Source organism: Vombatus ursinus, unplaced genomic scaffold (genome assembly GCF_900497805.2).
Source record: "Vombatus ursinus unplaced genomic scaffold, bare-nosed wombat genome assembly UNPS02014793.1, whole genome shotgun sequence".
In the NCBI taxonomy this organism is placed as follows: Eukaryota; Metazoa; Chordata; class Mammalia; order Diprotodontia; family Vombatidae; genus Vombatus; species Vombatus ursinus.
This window is the reverse complement of record NW_020954571.1, coordinates 20,627,534-20,650,193: the sequence shown is the minus strand read 5'-3', so window position 1 is coordinate 20,650,193 and position 22,660 is coordinate 20,627,534. Positions and strand designations below refer to the sequence as shown.

The following is a 22,660-nucleotide window of genomic DNA, read 5'->3' as shown; positions in this document are numbered from 1 at the left end:
TTTAACATCCACAGGGTATATAGAAACCCTATATGCTCCAATCCTATTTTGTATTTTCCCTACCGAGATTAAAGCAAACACAGAATTGTACAGGAAGATCTTGTAAAGGTTAATCACAGATCTAAATGAATACCTGTTTTCAAAGGACACATACACATATGGACCAGGAAAGGTGACCTAATTAAATTTGTTTTACATCTAAAAGTATTTGGGGAAAATATATAACTAAATTTTGGCCTACGTTTTTAAACAAAAAATATTTCAAAATGGAAATATTAGTTTTCTTTTTGAAATGCATAATTTTTCTTATAAAATTTATCTGCTGTACACATATTGGAAAAATTGTCACAAAGCCATACTGGAACCAGAAAATAGACTACAAAGCTTACACATCTGTAAACCAGCTGAGGACTTGAAATACTTAATTTTCCTCTTTGATATTTGAAAGTTCATTGTGTTTTGGCACTGGCCAGTTAGTTGTCCTTACAAAGAAGATAAACAAGCCCAAGAATCTCAGATCGAGGCAAGGTGCAGCCTTAACACAATATTAAGTATCCAACACTTTTTATTTAGTAGTTCAGCAATATATATTTAATAATATTTTTTACAATTATTTAACAAACTACTCTGCCTCTTCACCTAATGAAATCTGACGTCATAGAGAGATGACACCAGTTAGTGAGAGAGGTTCAATAGCAGTATGATCCAGAACTTTCAATAAAGCCTAAAGCAAAAATTTACAAATTTCTGTGAAAACAAAGAAACCAAAATACTATTTTTGTGTTTTCCAGAATTACTAAGCTTGCTCTCTCTACAATAACATTGTTATTGGTAACCCCTGACTAAGAAAAATATCGTATCTAAACTGGGTAATATTCAATCTGTTAACATTTTTGTTTTTCTAACTTTTTTCTTACTTTTTAATGTACTAAAAAACTTCCATAACTATAAGATTCAGAAATAAATAATCTTTGCTAATTAAAAAATGTTGCCTTCTCACAGCAACAGAAACAAAAGGAGTTAGGTACATAATAAAAGCTAATATTTATATTACACTCTAAGGTTAAAAAATGCTACATCATTTGATGCTTACAACAACTTTGGGAGGTACATTTAATTATCTCCATTTGAAAGATGAGGAAATGGAAACTTAGAGAGATTAAGTAACTTGTTCTGAGTTAGTTACTCAGTTGGTAAGGAATAAAAGCAGAACTCAAACCTGAGTCTTCTGGACTGAAGTCCAGCATTCTCACCACTCTGCTTTGCTGCCTTCACTTGGATATACCTCATTCTCACCAGTCACAGTTTCTATAGAGTCATAGGAATAATGGTAAAACTTGACATTTTAAAGGCACTTTGCAGTGTACAAAGCACTTCACATATGCCATCTTATTCAATCTGCATGATAATTCTGCAAGAATTTTTATTCCAGTCTCACGGTTGAGGAACTGATTCTCTGAGAAGTGAAGTGACTTGCTCAAGGCCATCTAGCTAGTAAGAGGGGCTGCTGAGGTTCGAACCCAGTGTCACTGGGTCTGAACCAACTGTTCTTGTTAACTATAATTAATTTTTTTGAATATCAGGGAAACAGGTACAATATTTCAGAAAGTTTTAGTACTTCAGCTATAGTGCCCTGCCAATAGTAGATATTTAATACTTTTTGTTGGTGAATTTGTCTTAGATGAAAATAATATAAATAATATAGTTTAGAACTATGTCACTTGGAAATAAAATACATGAGCATTTAACACAACCACTTTGGGATAAGTGCAATGAAAATTATGTTCAATCCCTCTAAGCCTGAGGTGTTTTGAAAAAAAAAAAGGTAGGTTTTTTTTTCTAAGTTTGAAGTACAGTTTTAATTGTTGAATGTATGTATTTTTTGGACACAAAAATATGAAAATATGACTTTATTTGCACTGTAAGGTTTTCTAGCTGAGAGCATTAAACTGATTACATTAAGCATGAGTTATCCCAAAAGTCTTAGTGCAGTTTTAACCCTTAATTTAAAACCACACTATGACTTTTTGGGACACCCTATATTTAAAGTTAAAATCAATGTGATAACATAAGCTCAAATTCATGTGAATTTGAGGCCTGGGGAAAATCACATACAGTATCATATTCTTTATGCTCCACACTCAAGATTTTTATAGTACTAAAATCTGATTAACATGAACAGCAATCTTGAAAGAAAAAAAAGAGAGAAAATTCAATTAAATGAGTATTTAAGTGTCTACTCTATGTAATAATATCAAACATTTATATGATACTATAAGGTTTGCAAAACACTTTACACACATCTCATTTAAGCTTGACACCAACATATATTACAGTACAGGCATTATCTTCATCTGACAGATGTGGAAATAGGGGTAAGATTAACAAGATCACTACAATTCAGTACTGGAGGTGGGATTTGAATCTAGCTGTCTTTTCTAATTCTAGTGCTCTCTCCTTTTTAACCACACTGTCTTGCCACTGTGCAATGAATGAATGAATTAGCATTTTTTAAGTGCTTAACTCTAAGGATACAAATGCAAAAGCAAGACAGTCTCTGCTCTTCAAGGAGCTCACATTTTAATATGGGAACAATATAGAAGGTTTCAGCATGGGAGACGAAAAGATGAAAATAAGAGTTGTCACAAAAAGGCAACATGTGTCAGAGTTAGGATTAGTTAGCTAGTTACAGTGCCCTGCTTGAATGTATGTAGGTGAGTGCCTAGTGTTTTGAGGACTACTTACTTATACCATTACAGTCAGCCTTACTCTAGGACAATCCTGGTCTTATAAATCCATAAGGCTAGAGATGATATCTGTAGAATTAGTATATCACTAAAGTTATATGAACTCTAGTTAATACCTAAAGCAGAAAGCACTGACCCACTCCAAAGTAAGTATGATGAGAATATCACATAGATTTAGAGCATTCCTCAGAAGAAAAGAATAATACATTTAGAAAATCTTATTTATCTATGTAAAAAGATGAATCATTACGGAGAAATTTCAGTTATGGATAAATTTCTTTAAAACAGATTAAGAGTGTGGTATCTTTTTACAAAATTTTATTTCTCAGTTATTTCAACATGACTTTTGAACATACTATGAGCAATTGTTACTTGAAGGATTATCTACTTGCAAAATGTAGTTTTTCCTTTCTTTTCTTCTCTAGAAGGCAGACAGTAATGATTAAGAAGTGTGCCTAAAGGATCTAAAACTATGAAAATAGTTGTTTGCACAGCTCTAAATTCAAAACGAGCTGAATTAAATTAGATTTTATACTGAAAAAAATGTTCTGGACTAACAACTTGTATGCCAAGTTTCCAATAATCTCAAACAATCAAGTTAAAAAATTCTAAAACAAGTAACTTCTACCGGGAACATTGAAAAACACTTGACTAAAGACTGTAGCTTTGCTACTGGGTGCCACAATAATCAAAAAAGGTGAGCCTTATTAAACATAGTCTACAAGATGAAAGCTTAAGAAGTAATACTTTTTGTTCTTTCATATGCCACAAAAGAAAATAAAGGGCCTTCAGTGTCACATGCTTTAAGAATGCACCACTGTAGTTGGACTGTATTTCTATAAGCCCTGGATTTGCTAGACTGAGACATGAATGCTATAGTCAATGCCATTTAGGAGAGGATGCTTAAAGGACACACTGAATTGCACGTATGAAGGACATACATGATGCTGCAGGCTAATGGAAAATAACTGCAACAGGGGGGACAACCTGACATTTAGATATAAAAAAGAGTAGTTATTTTTTAATAATTGTATCAAGCTAACTGATAAGTCCAAAAATACAGTTCAAGTCTTCTCTTTCTCAAAAAACAAAATAAAATATGTATTTACTTGTCTGTGTTCATGTTGTTTTCCTCTAACAGAATGCAAATTTCTTGAGAGTAAGGACTATCACATTGTTTATCCGCAGTATTTAGTATAATGTCTAGGACAAAGTAACTGTCTTTTAAAAAATCTTTGTTGAATTAAATTCGCTGAAAATTAAAGCATCCACTACAGTGGTCAGTGATCAAATGTCTGTCTTCATACGTGCACAATATTTTAAAAAATTTATTAATCACTGTTGAGAGTACTATCTTTGCATATCAATGAAAGAGGTACATAGGCTAGCTTACCCAAGTCTGCTCTTAGCCTTAATGAATTTCCCTTCATGTAATCTGGGAAAGTCCATTTGCAAAGGCAATGGTTTCACATGTTACAGATGAAATAGGTTCCTTCTCTGACTTAGAAGTTACATGATGGGGTAATGCTTTACTTAACACTCATCTCCTGAATCACAGGAATCCAATGTATTTTGACAAACATGTTAAGTCCAAAATGGGTTGCTTTCACTGTCAACTTGGGAAAAGGTAGCCTGCTTCTCTTGACTCTTCTACATGCATATGCACACAAAATAACATAAAGGACATTTTCTTAAGGATGTTTGGGAAAGTTTTATCAGTTTCAGAAAGAAGGAAATCAAATGAACAAAGACAAATCCTGGCTTCTCTTCTTTCATATACAATCTTGGGTGGAGAAGATGGAGCTTATTTATTTAAATACTTAGTTTCCTTCACCTGAGAAATTCCAAAATTTCAGCTTTGCCTATATCCTCATGCTCACAGTAAGACTTGCAGCTAATTTTGAGGGCTTTTCAGGATTTATATCAAACTCTGTGAAAATGTGTCAAAAGCTGAGATATTAGCAAAGTCCTAACTTAAATACTTCAAAAACAGAAGAGAAAAAGCAAAATTTTTATTTTTATGATTTTCACTAGGCCAGTTCCTAAGCTATTAATAACACTGATTTATTGCTTAAGTTGGCACTTACGATGAATTTTAAAAAATTAAAGTGAAAAAAAAAAAGCAACAAAGTGAATTTTCTTGTGCTGAATATAGATAGCTCAAACCACAGTCACATCCTCTGTCAGTAGCTAATGTCATAGCTGATCTTATAAGTAAGGGTGTGAATAAGGAAGGAGATTAAGGGAGTTTTGGTAAACAATCTTCCTTACTCCCTGTACGTGTGGAAGGTAGTTCTCTTCTATGCATATCTAAGATAATTTTTTTTCCACTAAGGTGACTGAGCAAATCCATAGGCAAAATTTTATAAATTAGCATTTGTCAAACATTATGACACAGATATAGTTTTTAATCAAGAGGGTGAACAAGCTAGAATTTCTTTTAAAAACCATTTAGTATTAATCCAACTAATAAAGTGTTGGATGAGAACAATATTCTCATACTTGGAAATTCGACAAAAGGTAAAATCTTCCTGATTTTTAGTGTTCACATAGATGGGTTCATGCATAACTGTTTTACATTTAGTTTAAGGTCTCCTAGTTTAATAAGCAGAAAATGTGCATTTTTATATGTTTAAGTTTTAATATGAATTTTTGTTCAAAACAACACAGACATGCAGGCTACTTGTAAATGATACAAGATTTTAAACTAATGAGGCATTATGTAGAACATATGCAAAAATCACAACTTGGTCTTCCCAAATAGGCCACAACAACAGGAAAAAACATGATTTTAATAAAAAGGAGCAGCACTGGGCTCTTACTTCAAAGCAATTAAAGGCTTTGAATAACCAAAAGTTTATGTCAAGCTGATGCCAAACCAAACTGGTCTATTAAACACACACTATGAAGGGTTTCTGTAATATTCTCTGAAAAGGCTCTCTGCCATAAATATCAGGCACTACTACTCTGAAGATTACAACTACATTAAATTCATGTTTGGAACATGGAATCTAACATCCAGATCAGACTTCTAGAATTTCAAATCTGAAATAATGCATCCGTAAAAAAGAAGTTTAAATATGTTTTTTATTTTGGGATATTTCTCTACAGTAAATTATACCAAGTTTTACATTCTCCCTAACATTATTTCAACAGTTTTCCATTAGTTTAAAGAAATTGCTGTTACCCATAAAATATCAAAATACATGTAAACATATGGGGAAAAAAAACCCTGAAGTCACTTCTAGTAAGTTATGTCTTTAGTTTTCACTACTGTATCTCAAGTAGGCATACCATTCATTACAGGTATCTTTAATTTTTGACAAATATAAAAATGAAACCTTTACAAAGTTTATGAGGCAAGAAATAAATTCAGTATCCACCTCATTTAGAGGACTTTAGGGAATTCACAAGTCCTTGTACCCTTTAGCTTCATTTTAATTTAGTCTTCTGCTTGGTGAAAAAAAAAAACCCATGTGCCAAAGTGATGGATGAATACAGAGCTCTCTCAGTTCTCTGAATAGGTCTTTTAGAATTTTTTAAAAAAAATTTTAGAAATTTATATGTCTGTATCTCATCCTCACAATATAAATAGTAGTATCAAAGTGTATGTTGCTTTATTGTATCTGACTACTCCTCGGTCTTCTTTGCTGGATCTTCATCTAGGTCATGTCTGAAAACCATGGGAGTCTGGCAGGACTCTGCCATGTACAATGGCAGATTAGAATTCTACAAGGAGGGACTGGCACTTAGGCAGCATGAGTTTTAGTTCTGCCACAAAAGGCCTGGGATACCTTGGATGATCTGCTTAACCTTTCTGTTTTCTCTTCTATAAAATATAATGACTATACTGGATGATCTCAAAGATCCCTTTCGATCCAATATGTTATGAACCTATGATTTGAATCTACAGCTCTCTATTTTCATGCCTTAATTTCCCTAGGAAGATAGCAGGTTACACCGCATGTTAATGGTAGCACACTACCCATAGGCCATTGTAGAGAAGTAATAGGCTCAAAGTAAGGCCAAACAGTATTATGAATATAAATAAAAATTTGAACTTCTACACAGGAAAAATTCAGATGAATCAATAAAACATAATCAGTAAAACAAAATATAATAATAATTCATTATGTACTAACTGTGACTGCTATAGGTGGAAATTTAGATTTTCTAGATACCTCTGATCTGTTGCTTGCTGCTCTCGAAGTTGTAAAAGAGATGCCTCATGCTCATTTTCTTTTCTTCTCATTTGAGTTTTCAGTACCTCTGCTGTGTGCTCCAGATCTAGTATCTGGTCTCTTTGTGTTTCAACCAAACTTTCTCTAAAACACAGGAATATGCTTAATGAAACACTGTTGTTTGGAGAAAAACTTTAAAATCAAAGCTAAAAGTATTCTTTATGTTGAAAGGAAGAAAAGGTAGATTTCTGATTCAACACTAATAGGATGACAACGTACACAATACATACGTTTACTTTATCATATGCACCAAGGGACTGAATTCTGGTTTAATTCATTAAGATATATAAAAATAATCAGTTGAAGTTAGAATTAGAAAATAAAAATGAAATAGCATAAATGATTATTTTGTTATCTAACTACAGATTGTAACCAGAACAGTTAGGTTTTTCAATATTTCTAATAAGTTCAAGAAACAGGGATGGTCTGCATCACAGAAGATAAGGAACTATGGAAACATAGGCCATCTATGCCCAATTCTCTGCTTCTAGCAATCTGAAATGTAAATGTAGGTGCTGGAAGCAAAAGTAAACATGAAGGGACCAAAGTTTATAGACTCGCTGAAGATAACTAGAATCTTGAGTACATAGTAGGAATTCAATAAATACTTCTTTAATGAATTTTAAAATTTTCCTCCTGAAGCCATTGCAAGGGGGCCACCATCTAGAGAAAGATAATAACTCAGACTGTTCTAATTTCATTTTGTATGGTGAAGCAGAACTCTGATCTATCAGGTCCATTCACACCTTTTCTTAGGCCTTTTGCCACTTGTTTCCTATACTATATACTTATGAATTCCTTCTCTTCTCCTAAATGTCATCACTGATAACCATACTTTTGTCAGTGTGGAGTATTCTTTGCATATGTCATGTTTGTGTTTGAACATAATAATAATAGGTAGCATTTTAAGATTTGGAGAGCACTTACAAATACTATCTAATTTTATCTCTACAACAACCCTTTGAGGTAGGTGCTATTATGATCAACCCCATTTTGTTGATGAGGAAACTTAGGCAGGTAGAGCTTAAATGACTTGCCTAGGATTACACAGCTAGTAAGTGTCTGAGGCCAAATCTGAATTCAGATTTGACTAACTTTAGGTCCAACACCCTTTCTACTGCTCTGCTTAGTTGTAGTGTCTGTTAGACTATAAATGCTCTAAAGCCCTGAAGCTATAATTACATTCTGTGAATCCCATAATTATAAGATAATAATAATAATTGCTAACATTTTGTTTGAATAGTTGCAAAGTGCTTTACATATGTGTATGTGTGTGTGTGTGCGCGGGTATATTTAGGAACTTCAAAGGTAATCTGGTTCAACTCCCACAGCCTTCTAGTCTCTTCTATGCATTAAAAAAGTTTCAATGGCTCTCTTTTTTTGGTATCATTATTGCTAACCCTGCCTCCCTACAGCTCTATGCCATTAAGAAAGAACAAAAAACATTACAGGAAAACTAAAGGACAAACAAAAATTCTCGTAGCAAACGTAGTCAAGCAAAATGAATATACATAATGGCCCTGTCTAAAAATGTATGCTTCTTTCTGTATCTTAGAATTCATCATCTTTCTGTCAGAAGCTTCATCATAAGTCCTCTGGAGACACGGTTGGTCATCACATTAATCAGATTTCTCAAATCTTTCAAAGTTGGTTTTCTTCAGTCAAGTTCCTTAAAGAAATATTTATTGAACTCCTACTATGTAATCAGGATTCTGGCCATCTTCAGCTACTCTATAAGCTTAGGCCCTTTCATGTTCACTACATTAAGAATCAAAGAATTGGCCATAGATGGCCTATGTATACACAGCTCCTTATCTTTTATGATTACAACATCCCTGTGTCTTTAGCTTTATGGAAATATTGTGAAACCTAGTTCTTCCTGTTGTTATCTATATTTAGATAAGAAAATATCCACTCTATGCTACTTAATTCTAACTTCAATTGATTATTTTTATATATTTATGGTCAAAGCCTATTTTAAAAGAAGGCAAAGCACTACAAATATGTCTCCAAATGAGTCAAATTATCTTTTGAGGTTTATTATCTAATGAAGGCATGTTATTTATACTAAGATATTTTTTCCCTTTATTACATACTCATCCAAAGTAAATCTCAAGAATGTTTGACAATAAGAATACGACAATGACTATGATCCATTGACAGTTAATTTGAAAGATTTTTTAAAATGAAAAAGTAATATGAATGTAGTAGAATTAAAGTTCTGAAATAAAAATATGAAATATTATATGTTGGAAATATATTATAAAACTAAAGGCTAAAGCCATATGTGCCATTTATTTCCATGCTGCTGAACCATGGCTCCTTTACCACCAAAAGAGCTAATTAATTCAGGACCTAAAAAAAAATGTACCTACATTTTCTTTGGCAAGAGAATATTGGCTCTGAAACTTATACTATTCTAAATGATTGGGATTTATGCTGTTCCTTGCGGGGAAGAGGGATTGGATTATACTAAAAGTACCTGCTCTTTAAACCTTTCAGTCAATGAAGTTGGATGTTTTTCTTATTGAATACGTTGCACATCTATTCTGATTTGCCACAGAACTGGTTATGGTAATATTTAATCCAAATTTTTAAAAATTCTGGTTCTTAGAAAGGTAAATAATAAAATTTTTAAACCACAATGAATGAGAAGTGTACATACAAAGCTTTTATTTCCTCCCTTGCTTCTTGAAGTAAACGTTGTTTAACTCCTGTAATTGAGGCTTGTGGAGTTCCTGCTCTTTCTGCATCTTGTAATTTTGTTCCTAAAAATAAATATGACAAAATTGAGTTTACCAAAGTGGTTTTAATAGATACAAGCACTAAATAGGCAGATATGTCTTTTGGTTGTCTGTAATATTGATATTTATAATTAAACAAGGATCAATAATAAGTTTTTTGTCATACAGAATGCAGAATCAGACACCATATTTCTTCAAAGGGATTGTTAGATCTCAAACAGTTGAAATTACATAAAATATAGTAGCATGTATCATATAAATCATAAACAAATTCTATTGTAAAAACTGAATTACCTTAAAGTTATTAGGTTCAGATTAGATTTAGAATTCCTGGAGTAAGAGTGGAAAAAAAAAAAGCATGGACAACTAACTCTTCAATACAGACCTTCACAGAACAAAATAAAGAATCAAGCAAAAGGAAACAGACAAATCTCTATTTTTTTTGTTAGAAATAATCTGGGTAATTACGACAAAGGGCAGCTAGATGGTGCAGTGGATAGTGTCAGGTTCTATCAGGAAGTTAGGAAGACCTTTGTTCAAATTTGACCTCAGACACTTCTAACTATGTGACCCTGGACCAATCACTTAACCTCAATTTTCTCATCTGTAAAGTAAGCTGGAGAAGAAAATGACAAACCACTCCAGTATCTTTGCCAAGAAAACTCCAAATAGGGTCACGAAGAACTGAACATGACTGAAACAACAGAACAACAAATTAAGAAAAAAGAAGGGTTTTTTTCTTGGAGGATAGAGGACAGATACTTGAATTAAAAGGAACATTATTGCTATTTAATATTAGTGTTCTTAAAATGTAAATAAAAATTTTTAAAATAAAATTTACATGAAAGATAAAACAGGGACAGTTATTTGCTTTATAAAAATAATTTTCAGCTTTACTGAAGAATTCACAATTGAATTCCTTTCAAAGGAAAACTCCTTTGTTGTATGTAAAATATGGTTTAATTAACCAAAAAATAATTTATACATCACTTTCTAGAAATCCATCATAAAATAAAATTAGTCACCTTTTTACTTGCTTTTGTTTGCCTTTTTTTTTTTTTTTTGGGTGAGGTAAATGGGATTAAGTGACTTGCCCAGGGTCACACAGCTAGTGAGTGTTATGTGTCTGAGGCCACATTTGAACTTAGGTCCTCCTGACTCCAGGGCTGGTGCTCCATTCACTACACCACCTAGCTGCCCCTACCCTTTTATTTGCATACTTTACCTTTTAGTTTTAATTTCACTTCTGAAATTTGAAATGGATAAAAATACAGAGTAGAACTTAGTCATTTGTTGCATAAAATCTATTTAAATGAAAGATATCAAACATTCATTAATGAACCAAGCACAGAGCATACTAGAGCTGTGTAAGCTTACAATGAAATTGAATGGCTTTAGAAAAGTTCATTTTTCAACACATTACAATATGAGCCAGAGTTATGGAACTTTCACCTGTTTGTGTAGATACTGAGTATAAAGAATTTCTTTATATATTATTATAAAAACTATTTCACCTGTGGAATAAATGACTTTCCTACGCCAAGTATCAGTCTCACTTGATTGCCATTATGATTAGTTTAGCATCAATTCCAAATTTTTTTATAAGCAAATTATGCTATGAGTGGGTACATAAAAATAATTTAAAAATGGACACTTGTACTATACTGAACAAGGCTTAATATAACCTACTCAACAGTGAAATAATTGCCTGAAAGATTAAGAATCCTTAAAATACACAAAATTTAGAAAAAGGTTCTAATTAGTTTATTACACTTTAATATTTCAATGGATCTGTGATCTCATTGACATGGTTCTTTCATCACAGCTTCTAACACATCCTTGAAGTCCCATCCCCTGGGACTTGTGCCTCTAAGGACTTTACAAAAGATCAATCAATATGTTACCCATTTTCCTCTAGTCTTATTCATTTCCTGGGTAGTAGTAGGGCATTCAGGTGTTCATATAATATCTCCTTGTCATCATGTGATTGGTCTACTTCCTTTTTTTGTTCAAACATTTCTTCAAAGATATTCCTCATTTTACTTTTTGCACGTAGGTATCATTGACAATACGATACTTCCCACTGGGGCACATCATGTGTCGTCTACTACCCACAACTTTGATTCCTTGGAGAATGTGGTATTTCAGTACTTGCAAACAGTTGTATAAAAAGGTGGATCTTTGTGTCGGGGAAAGGTTCAGGATTGCTGAAAGCACAGAGTAATTTCTCAAAAGCAATCAGGACCAGTATCTACATCAAATTCAGTTCTGGGACCAACTCATCATCTGTTTTGTAACATGTCATAAATATACATACCAATGTACTATCTTAAAGGACTGGTCAATCAACTGCACATCAGAGTTGGGACAATAAGCACTTTTCATCACTTAGTTTTTTCTTGAATGGATCTTTAATCATTTCTTTTGAGTAACAATAAATTACATTGCAGTGGCCGTGTACTGTTCTGGGGCTTGACATAATGAGTGTAATATTATCTGCAAAAAGAAGCATCTGGTGGATCTCACCTCATTGTTTAGGCCTTAAGACTTCCTTCATGATAATGCTGAACATTTTGGATAAGTAAATTTTGTCATACTTTATCTCGTTTCACATAAATCAGAAGTAATTTGAAAAGTTATTGCATGCGTTATGGAATCTTGTGATTCCATAGTATGCAACATACTCATTGGAAGAAAGCCTTTTAGGCTGAGATTTGTTCAACCAAATCAAAATTACACACACATACATATACATACACACATATTTGTAATCAACAAACAATAAACATAGTGAGTCCTTGTAACTCAGTCAATTAAGTGATTAAAAAGATATGTTCTTTCAGAGGCAATCACTTGAGAAAGCCTACCTCTTTTCATACTTTCATCAAAGATATCCTCAATCTGCATATAGGTCATTCTTGTAAAGATTTTGTAAAGATGAAGGTAGGATTATGGGTCAGTAATTACTGAAGCCCTCTCAATAATATTTGGAGAATATTAGTATCATTCAATATTCTTTCCATGATTTTGGTACCTTCCCCTCCTTTTGATAATTGTAAAGTGAAACTTCATGCTTTCAAGATTATGTTACACTTCCCATGGATTGCATCAGTGTATACTCGCTTTTAGTCTTACTTTCTAACTTTGTTTTTTCAAGTGCAGCTTCTGCTTCTGTGTATAGTACATTGACTGAGGTATTAGGGTAGTTCCTTTGCCAATGATGATAAAAATAGATTGTTATGGAAACACTGAAAATTTTCTTTTTGTCTCTGTTGTCTCTGTAATAGTTTTATTCATGAATGACAGTGTGATAGCTCATTCATTTGGATCTCATAGAAAACTATTTGTAGACTTATTTGTATTTTGTTGAGTTTGTATTCTGAACCAAGATGCCAACTCTTTCCACTTAGCAAGGAAATCAAATGTTTTCTTTTTCCAGTGATGTCTGGACCTTGTGGGCCTCCTCCTTATGATAACTATTTTACATCCATTTAATTTTTGCAGAAAATGGTGATAATTACCATCAATCATTGTCTTCCTGCATATTTTTTAGCTTTCCTTTGAATAGGGCAGGTTGGAGTGATATATGGTAGTATCTTCTCACCGTTTTTCTAAGTTGATATTAATTTTGATCTCTACTCTATCTAGTGGATGGTGTAATGTCACACATTTAACTAATTCTAATATGAGCCCAATATCAATAACTAATAATTTCTGATAAAAGATTAAGTTAAAAAATTATGTTGATAATCACTCACTTTTTAATTCCCTTCTGGAAGTTTTCCTAACAGATAGGTATAAGGCTTCTGATTAGTCTAAAAGACTTTGGCTTTTGTCATTTCTTAAGCCTAAGCCATTATTTTTCAATATACTAGCACTTAATAGACAGATAAGGGGTTTAGAATAGACCTTCTTTGGCCAAAGAGTTATATGTGCTAAGAAATATACTGAGAACTGAATTACTTCTAAATTTTATAAGCCATCAAGAATCATATGATACACAACTACAGAGTCATTTAAAAGACTGTTATTATTACTTTGCTGATCCTTCCAAAGAGAGGAATTCTGTTTACTCTTGGAATTACAAGTTGTTATTTAAAGGGGTATAAAATGTGACCTATCTGGGCACTGATTATATAGTATTGCTGATTTTTAAAACTCCCACAGTAAATTCAATCAGCTAAGATAAAGAATAAGAAATAATGAAGGCATTTGGTATATGAAGAATTTTCAAGGTACAATAAACTATAAAAATTACTTAGTCCAAATCTCTCATTTTAAAATGAAAAAACTGAAGCCTGGATAAGTTAAATGACTCACCCAAAGTAATACAGCTAATGGTACAGTTGAGACTAGACTTTGATTCCTAACATACTATTCTTTGTGCTATACCATGACATGTGTCTTTAACATATAGTATTCCATAAATTTCATAGTTAATAAATAATAAAAAAAACCCTGAGCAAGGTTTGTTTATAGGTACTTTTTCCATTTACAGATAAAGAAGAAACTGAGGTTCAGAAAGATCAAATAGTTTGTTCAGGTCATGAAATTAATCAATGGCAGCATTCTATTTTCTGGGTAATAATTTATAATGTTTCTATAAAGAGTCTATTTCTAAAACCAAATTGCTATAAATGACCAAGCCCTTTCCTCATGTATCTCCATTCTACATTTATGAGTGCTTATAGATTTCAAAGAGATGTCTGTACAAAGGAGATAGTTAAAGTTTTTAGCTATAGATTGAAAACTATAAGCAGCTTTTTTTGTCTTTTCTATTCAAGTAAGCTTTCTTCATTAAATTAAGCATGGGATTTCAGGTTACCTTTCTATGTAACTATATCTTGATTTAAAAAAGTTTTCATTTCTCATGAAATATGTTTTTTTAAAAAAAGATTTATAATCAGAAATGAATGTTTCTTGTGTTATGTGAAACAAATAAAATCACTAGACTCCATTACATTTTAATATCACGGTAAATAAAGTGGTTGAGTTTGTTGAGAAAAGGATTGGGATTATGGCTAAATGATCTGGGTTTGGGGTTCCTTACAATTCTAAGGTCATTTTATCTCTGTTATTCATCTGTAAAAATAGGAAAATGCTAACAGCTCACAGTGAAGAAAATTTATTATTTAGCATCTGGCAAACTTTATATAAGGACTCTGATATAACTTTATAAAAAGTTCATAAAAGTTTTATAAAAACAAGACAGTTTGAGGACTTTAAAGGAAACAAATTGATTTTCTTTCACTCGCTTTCTCAAATTCAAAGCTTAATTTCCTTCTTTTTAAAAAAGAAATCTAGGTTTCTCAAACTGCACTTAAAAATATAATTTGCAAACAGATTTATTCTTTACTTTTACAAAAATTAAGTTTAACTTTCTTTCAAAAAATCAAATGTAAAATAATTTGCTTATTTTTAAATAATAAACTATTTTGCTATAAGCTCAAGCTACCCAGATAGCATGTTACAAATGCTAAAATTAATCAAAAGCAAGAATGAAGAACTGTTCTAGCTTTTTAAAGCCAACAGCAGAATTTAGTGAGATAGAGAAAAGTGAGCTCTAAGAATTCCAGTTTTAAACAGATTTTGATTATACCTTTCCTTGGGCTTTCCTGAAAGCCAGAAATCTCATTCACTTTTCTCCGTCCTGTGTTTACACGAGATTGTACGTGGTTATATGGAGTGTGTCTATGACCTTGGAATTGAAGTTGTTGTTTAGCTGAAATTAGTTTGTTTCTGAGGCCTTCATTTTGTTTTTCAAGCTCATGAACTCTTTCTTGCAGCTGCTCAATCGTTTCTTCTAGTTCCACATCCCGTCCTTGCCGCTTGGGGCCGCCACCAATCCGCTCACATCTTTTCTTGTCATTAACAAGCCGTATTAACTTGGTGGCCATTCTGGGGAAATAATAAAAAAGATGAAAAGGAATGTGAGAAGTCAGCATAAAATGCATTCTGTTGAAAGGAACATAATCACTGTGAAGACATCAGTGCAGAACCTGAATAATAAATTTCAGGTTTTGATGTAACTATTACTGCCTGTGAAGAATCCTTTGATGATAATTGAAACCACTGGGCAACAATCTGCTTTATAGCACTGACAAATAACAGTTTCCTAAGGCTTATCATTTAAGGTTAGTAAGGAGAGAACACATATTTACTCCATATGCCCCTTAAATACAATTTTTAACGCATGACCTTATATAAGAACTCGGCATGCCATTAAGCATTGTTACAGTTTGTAGATGTCTGTCATGAATAAAGTATAAGATATAAAATAAATATTTGTTGAATTCAATTTGTAATTCTACTATGAGTTTAAACTACTTTGAAAGCATATTAATAATATGTTAACATTTGATGACATATTGTCTCTGATTTCTTTTTAAGATTTGAAGGTATATAACAATTTTAAAAATGTGTGGTTGGGCAAATCTAAAACCATGATAAATTCTAAGTGAATGAAACTGTTACGATACCCCAAATGAATAAGAAACATAACTGTTAATGGTAGAAAATGATTATAGAATGTATGGTTTTCTCCTATCTTTAAATGTTACAAATTTTACTTGTGGAATCACAAGAATTATACTTTTGATTCCTTTGAGTTTTGATAAACATTGGTAAGACAGAACAAAAGACAGAAAGGGCACATGAGGGTGATGTAATATATAAGTACGGAAAACATGCCCGACAGTGAATGTAAAAAAAAAACAAAAAAAAAAACTTGGCAAGACAAGAAAGAAAAGGTGGCTTTGATGAGAGATACAAGTTCAAGACTTTACAAAATTGGTCGCACATCTTCAATAGCTGTATCTAATTTATAGAGAATCCATTTTTGCAAAGACCCAGACAGGAGATTAAAAATAAAAACACACTTCATTTGTTCTATGGGGTTTGCTTTATTTTAGCATGGTTACAGACAGAAGCTTTTACTTAAAAGAACAAAAGTGAAATAAAAAAAACTCTTAATAGCTTTTGGATGTCACAGAACACTGGTTTTTTTTACCCATAAGCAAAGTCCTCTATGGATGCAGTAGCAAATACATATTTAGCTACACTTTTGTTTGCATATTATGTACCATCAAGGAAATTTATATATAACATGATCAGTTAAGATTTTTCCTTGAGGCAGACTTGTAAGAGATAAAGGAAAAATGCTGATAACTACAAATGGAGTGCCCTATCACATTTATCAATGGTTCAGTTCTTCTTTTCCATAATTGAAAGAGACCAAAGATATCTAATTAGCAACTCTGTCAAGGTATAGTAACTCAACCCTGTTCTGACCACTAAAGAAGAGTTCGAAGATTTTGTCATTTGTAGCCTAACTATGGGAGCACATTACATGTATGTGAGTCACAGTCAGCCATGAGAGATAGTTCAATAGATTTGGTGATGCCAATTTATACACCAAAATTCACTCAATCATACAAAGACATACGGATGTTCTACTGAAGATATAAATATTGTTCCAAGGGCATACCAAATTTAATGTTATACTATTAATCTACACTTGGAGGAAAATCTGTGATCGTAATTTCTGAGATAAGACAAGTGAATCAATATAACAGTTTTAAATTTCTTCAGTGAAGTTATAAGTAAACCTTATTGGTATAAACAACATGGAACTTAATGCTGACACAAAAAATACTTTTCAATAAATAGCCAACGTTCTATAGTGATAATATTATGATATAAATTTCCAATCAACCTCTTGCCCAGAAGGTATAATGATTTATTCTGAGCAAATAGTAAAGAAAGCGGATTTCCTTTATTCAACTTTTAATTAGTAAGATAAACAAGTTAATAATTAAAGTACTACTATAATGCCTCCTCATGCCACGAATGTGACTGACCCTCAGTAACAATTAACACAAGTTCTCACAGGTTGGAAAGGATTCTAGTATAAATACTGAGACTATGTTTGGGGACACTAATCCCCAGAAGATTAGTCAAAAGGGGATGAAGAATTTTTCTAGTTAAAGTAACTTATGTAACAATTTACTAAGGTGGGGGTAAGAGTTCGTGTGAAGATCGACTTGCTAATTATACCAGTGGAAATAGTACTCACCCACCAATGAATTCACAGATCTTTTGAAGTATAAGAAGCAAAAAACAATTATATCTTGTGAGATTTCTGAATTGGTAGAAAAATCATAGGCTAAAACATTTTTAGGATCTAGCAACATGGCTGTTTACAAAATTACATTTATATTTAAGGCAGAGAAAAGATGGGTAAATTTAAAATCATCTCAATCTAGGTATCTGTAGCAATGTCAGTGCTGGAAGGAACCTCAGAAAAATGCTCTGTAAATCTTAAAAGACTGTTTAATAATAATTCACCTAGACTAATTCCCTTTTTTTTTGAATGTTGAAACTGAGGCCGCCAGTGAAGCTAAGTGATTTGCTCAATACAGACTGGAAGGACTTTAAAGGCCATATAGCCTAATCTTTTAATTTTACAGATGGTAAACACGAGGTACAAAGAGGTTAATGATTTACCCAAGGTCACAGAGGAGCAAATGGGAGGAAGCATTCAAGGCCAGGTCCTCTGACTTCCAATCCAACACCTGACTGTGCTATGTTGCTTCCCATAGTTATTCAATGAAGAGCCTCGACTAGGGTCCTCTGAATTTAGGGCTTCCAACTGATTGTACGTTTTTTTTTTTTTTTCATGATGCCACCTTGCTTTCTCTATTGTCTTCTTTATAGTTTCTGATTAGGGTGTAATGCAAATGATGTCAAGGCTGGGATTTAATTCTGTATTGGCTAATGGGCTATGTAGAGAGGAAAACCATGTTTGATGGCCAAAGGCCACACTCTCAACTCTAACCATTTGATAAAATGACCTTGAGAAAAGTCACTTAACCTTTCTAGGCCTATTTTCTAACACATAAAATGAATGGGTTGGACTAAATGACCTCAAAGATGTCTTCCATCTCTAAATCTTATGAAAATGTATGCTGGTGGTCATTAATGAATCAGGAGAAATACTGAATCTTTGCATAACCTGCCACTGCCACCACTATTGGAAAAACAATTTAAAATACAAGTCCTCTTCACATTGGTCAGAAGGGTCACCTTCTTCTTTGAAGTACTGAACATTTTATCTAAGTTAAAACTTATCAAATTAGAAATTGAAAGATAAATTTTACTGGTGTATTTTAAATGAAAAAACAAAAAAACAAACAAAAAAAAACCCCCAAACATTTTCACCTGTACTACTTTTCCATTGAACCCAGAGACTATGAAATATTAATATGAATCTGTTCTAAGAGAATCTGTGTTTACTTTTTTGTAATATTTATTGAACTTTAAAAAAAATTACTATGCATTCAAAAGAGCTTATTTTTGAACATACAGAAAATGCACATCTAAGAAAATAATACTGGACTAAATTTTTGGCACACAAAAAAAAAGCAGCATGGGTCAACAGACATTTTTTTTGAGTTTAATATATAACCTAGATTAACTCAAATATTAAGAAAATGTTTATTAAGCATGTCCCAAAGATTGAAGAGATACATTCAATAATAAACTACAACTCTTAAGGGGAACATGAATTCCAAAAAGGCACTTAAAATTTTTATTTTAAAAAAAATTTCCATTTTTAAACCAATTACACGTTAAAAACAGATGTTTTGGAGCAACTACTTATTAAGCCATAAGTATTATTAAATTGCAAACAGACGTGTAAACTTAAGGTATGATTAGTTATTAGTTTTTTTCTTTGAAATATTAATTCTAGCCATACCAAACACTTACTATCCTTTCGTTTTTAAGAGACTCATTTCCAGTTAAGATAATAAAATATTTATATACCCTTCAAATTTTGTTTTAAGAAATTCTATATCATAACCTTTTAATTTTATCTTCTTGCTTGCAGGCATGCTGTTTAAGTGCAATGTTCTCTTCATGCAAACGCAAAAATCGATCTTCCAATTCCTCACGACTGACACGTGACACTAGTTGTCTAGACTTTGAATTCCAGGGAACTGAAGATTTTGACAAAAAGAAAATTCCAAGAAAATTAATCACATGTTTAATACTTAGGATGCACTTCTCAAAAAAATCTTTGACCTGACTTGGTCTATGCTTTTGAAATTTTAAGCAACTCATCATTCATTTAGATAATAACATGTACATTTCTCATATCACAGGTATAAACCAAATATCAATATTTTGGGTTTTTTAAATATTCATATTAAAGAACACTAACAGATACTCAAAAATTAATACTGCCAATGAAGTAAAAATACTTAGTATTACATCCTGTTAGAGTTGTATCTTAGAGATTATTTAGGGCATATGCCCTTCATTTTAGAAATGAGAAAGCCATAGCTTACAACAATCATTTGTCTAATATCACAAAGATAGTTATTGTCAAACTTGGGGATAGAATCTAGGAATTATAAGATTAAAATAATGCTGCTCACTCATCAGGAACAACAAAATTTTCTCTACATTTATGAACAATGTTGAGACAGGTAAATTAAGAATGAGACATTTGAAACATTCTTTTTTATAGATTTGAGTGCTATGGAACTCAGTTATATAAAAAAAATTTGACCTACACCAAAACAATCTAGAAAGCTTGTACATAGGTTTCACTGAAAAGACTGCATCAGAGAATCATCATGCTACAAGCCACCACGTTTATTTCAGAAAATTTTTAATATTATTTGTTGGCATATGCATATGACATCTCTTCAAATCTGTTAAAAAGTACTTTTAGTAGTCCTCACAAGACTAATGAAGGAGGACAAATTATTAATCCCATATTAAAGATTAAAAAAAAAACAATAACACTCAAGCTCAACTTTCAAAGAAAACTTGATTTGTGCCTTTGTTTAGGGATGATTTTCTTAGTTATGTGAGGCATCATATGCTCTCATAGGGTTTATTCCCAATAAGGATAACATCTAAAAATTCATTCCAAAAAACAAAAGTTGCACAATTTTCATCTCTATCTTCATCGACTAGAACGATAACTTCCTTGAGGCATTTGTTGTCTTTCCATTTTTAACTGCATTCATTAATCTCCAATGTGGCTAGTTATATTCTTTTCATACAAAGGAAGGCAAGCAAGCTAAGGAAAAATTAAAATGCTAACATAACAAGAACTTATAATAAAATACATTTTGAATTCTTAGCCTAGTCAATAAAGAGCCAAGCAGTATAACATGGCTGACACATTGTGTACACAAATCAAAGCACAAGTTTTAAATTGTTTTCAAAGTTTTAAATTGTTCTCAAAGCTACCCCTTTTCTTCTTTTGGAAAAGTGTCTGTTGGTATATTATTAAACCAACAAGTGATGAAAAAGATTTCCAGAATACATATTAATTTGATTGTGAAAACTTACTATCATCTGAAACAAGTCACTTTAAGACCCTCTACTTAAAAGGCAAATTTTAAAAATATGGCATTTCTTCCCTCATAAAAGTTAAACAGAAAGATACATTGTAATACTGAATGTGATGCAAACCAGGCAATTCAGTTTTAAGGCTTGATACCTTATGTTTATTACATACTGATGTATTTTAAAAGATGATTTACAATTCTTCTTTATCACAGCAGAAGAGGACTTTACTTTTTCTGTGAACAGCTGATACCTGATGTATACAATGAAAATGCATCTTATTTCTCACTTCCATTTTTTAGTCTAATCTAACTTAGATCTGCATTGTTACTGAACCTCATATTCTATATGAATAGCAGAAAAAATTTAAGATTAAAAGTAAAAAAAAAAACAGTCAAATTTCATGACTATAAACTAATAACAGCTGGTCAAACCTTTCAATCCTCCAAGGAGTCGTGGACCTGTATCTTTTACAGGCAGGTCTCCTGCAGTCTCATCAGTTGGGCTAGACATGATACATCTGTGGATAAGAAAATTCAAATAAAACCTTCTCCATCTAAACTATCCATTATGCAAAATGAATGAGCCAAATAAATTTAATAAAAACAAGGCAAGAGCTTTAATAGACATCTTGTTGCCCTACATATGTTGCTCCTAGAAGATGAAAGTTCCATTCTAAACAAAATACTTCATTTAATCATGGAGAACATGTTCCTTTCAACAGTACCTCCTATAATTTGCTTAGGAAATGAAATAAAGTTAGTCCATTAGTCTTCTGCTCTCTTCCCTATTCTTCTTGCCAGTTCTCCCCATTCCCAAACCCATCTTAAAACAAAAGATTAAAAAAAAAAACAAGCAAAACAAAAAACCCCAGAAAACCATGCTTATAGCCTACAATGCAGATCGTATCAATTTTAAAGATAGAGGTTTCATAAATATTAGCCTTAGCTTCTAGTACAGTTTGCCCCCCCCGAATTTCCAACCAAAAGGTGAAGGAGCTCTAGCTGATTAAAATAAAACAAAAAACAAACAACCAAGTTTCTGTCCTACTTAACAGCTGCTAACACCTTATCTTTACTTTTTCTGTAGATGGGAATGAATAACTTGTCCTCAATGAATTGAATAATGGTATTATTATTTAGATTTGGAAATTACCATAAGAGAGGATCTAACAAAGCAAAAAACCCTCATTTTTCTGCTAAGTCTAGAGTATTGGTAAATCACAAATAATTTCAGTTATAATCCATAAAAGAATTTCACTTTTTCTTTTAAAGTGAATTTCTTCTAGAAAAGGTATATGCCATGAAATTAAGCACATAGTAGTGGCTAAGTAAATACCATATTTATTGATGCAACTACGAAATAAAAGTAACACAAATTCAATCAAAAGGTGAGGAATTTTTGAAGTTGACTAGTCAAATAGTTCCCTTGTGGCCTTAATTCCCTCAACACTAGGATTTTAACAGCGTAATACAAAAATACTGATGACAATTAATTTGCTTTTTTAAAAAGTTTATAAACATGCTGCACATATGGAAAATTGTATCAAATAAAAGTCATGGTT

General features: G+C 32.1%; 1 protein-coding gene across 3 annotated transcripts in view; it reads right to left on the bottom strand.

The window, feature by feature from the left end:
* The window catches only part of RPGRIP1L (RPGRIP1 like), a 131,397-nt gene that overhangs the window by 104,513 nt on the left and 4,224 nt on the right, over positions 1 to 22,660 (bottom strand). For all 3 annotated transcript variants that reach the window (XM_027869632.1, XM_027869634.1, XM_027869633.1), the window contains exons 3-7: positions 21,531 to 21,616; positions 19,595 to 19,730; positions 15,332 to 15,630; positions 9,654 to 9,756; positions 6,929 to 7,072 (exon numbers count right to left, since the gene is read on the bottom strand). In XM_027869632.1, coding sequence (XP_027725433.1) covers positions 6,929 to 7,072; positions 9,654 to 9,756; positions 15,332 to 15,630; positions 19,595 to 19,730; positions 21,531 to 21,609 — 761 coding nt within the window. In that variant the 5' untranslated portion in view covers positions 21,610 to 21,616. The remainder of the gene's footprint in view (positions 1 to 6,928; positions 7,073 to 9,653; positions 9,757 to 15,331; positions 15,631 to 19,594; positions 19,731 to 21,530; positions 21,617 to 22,660) is intronic.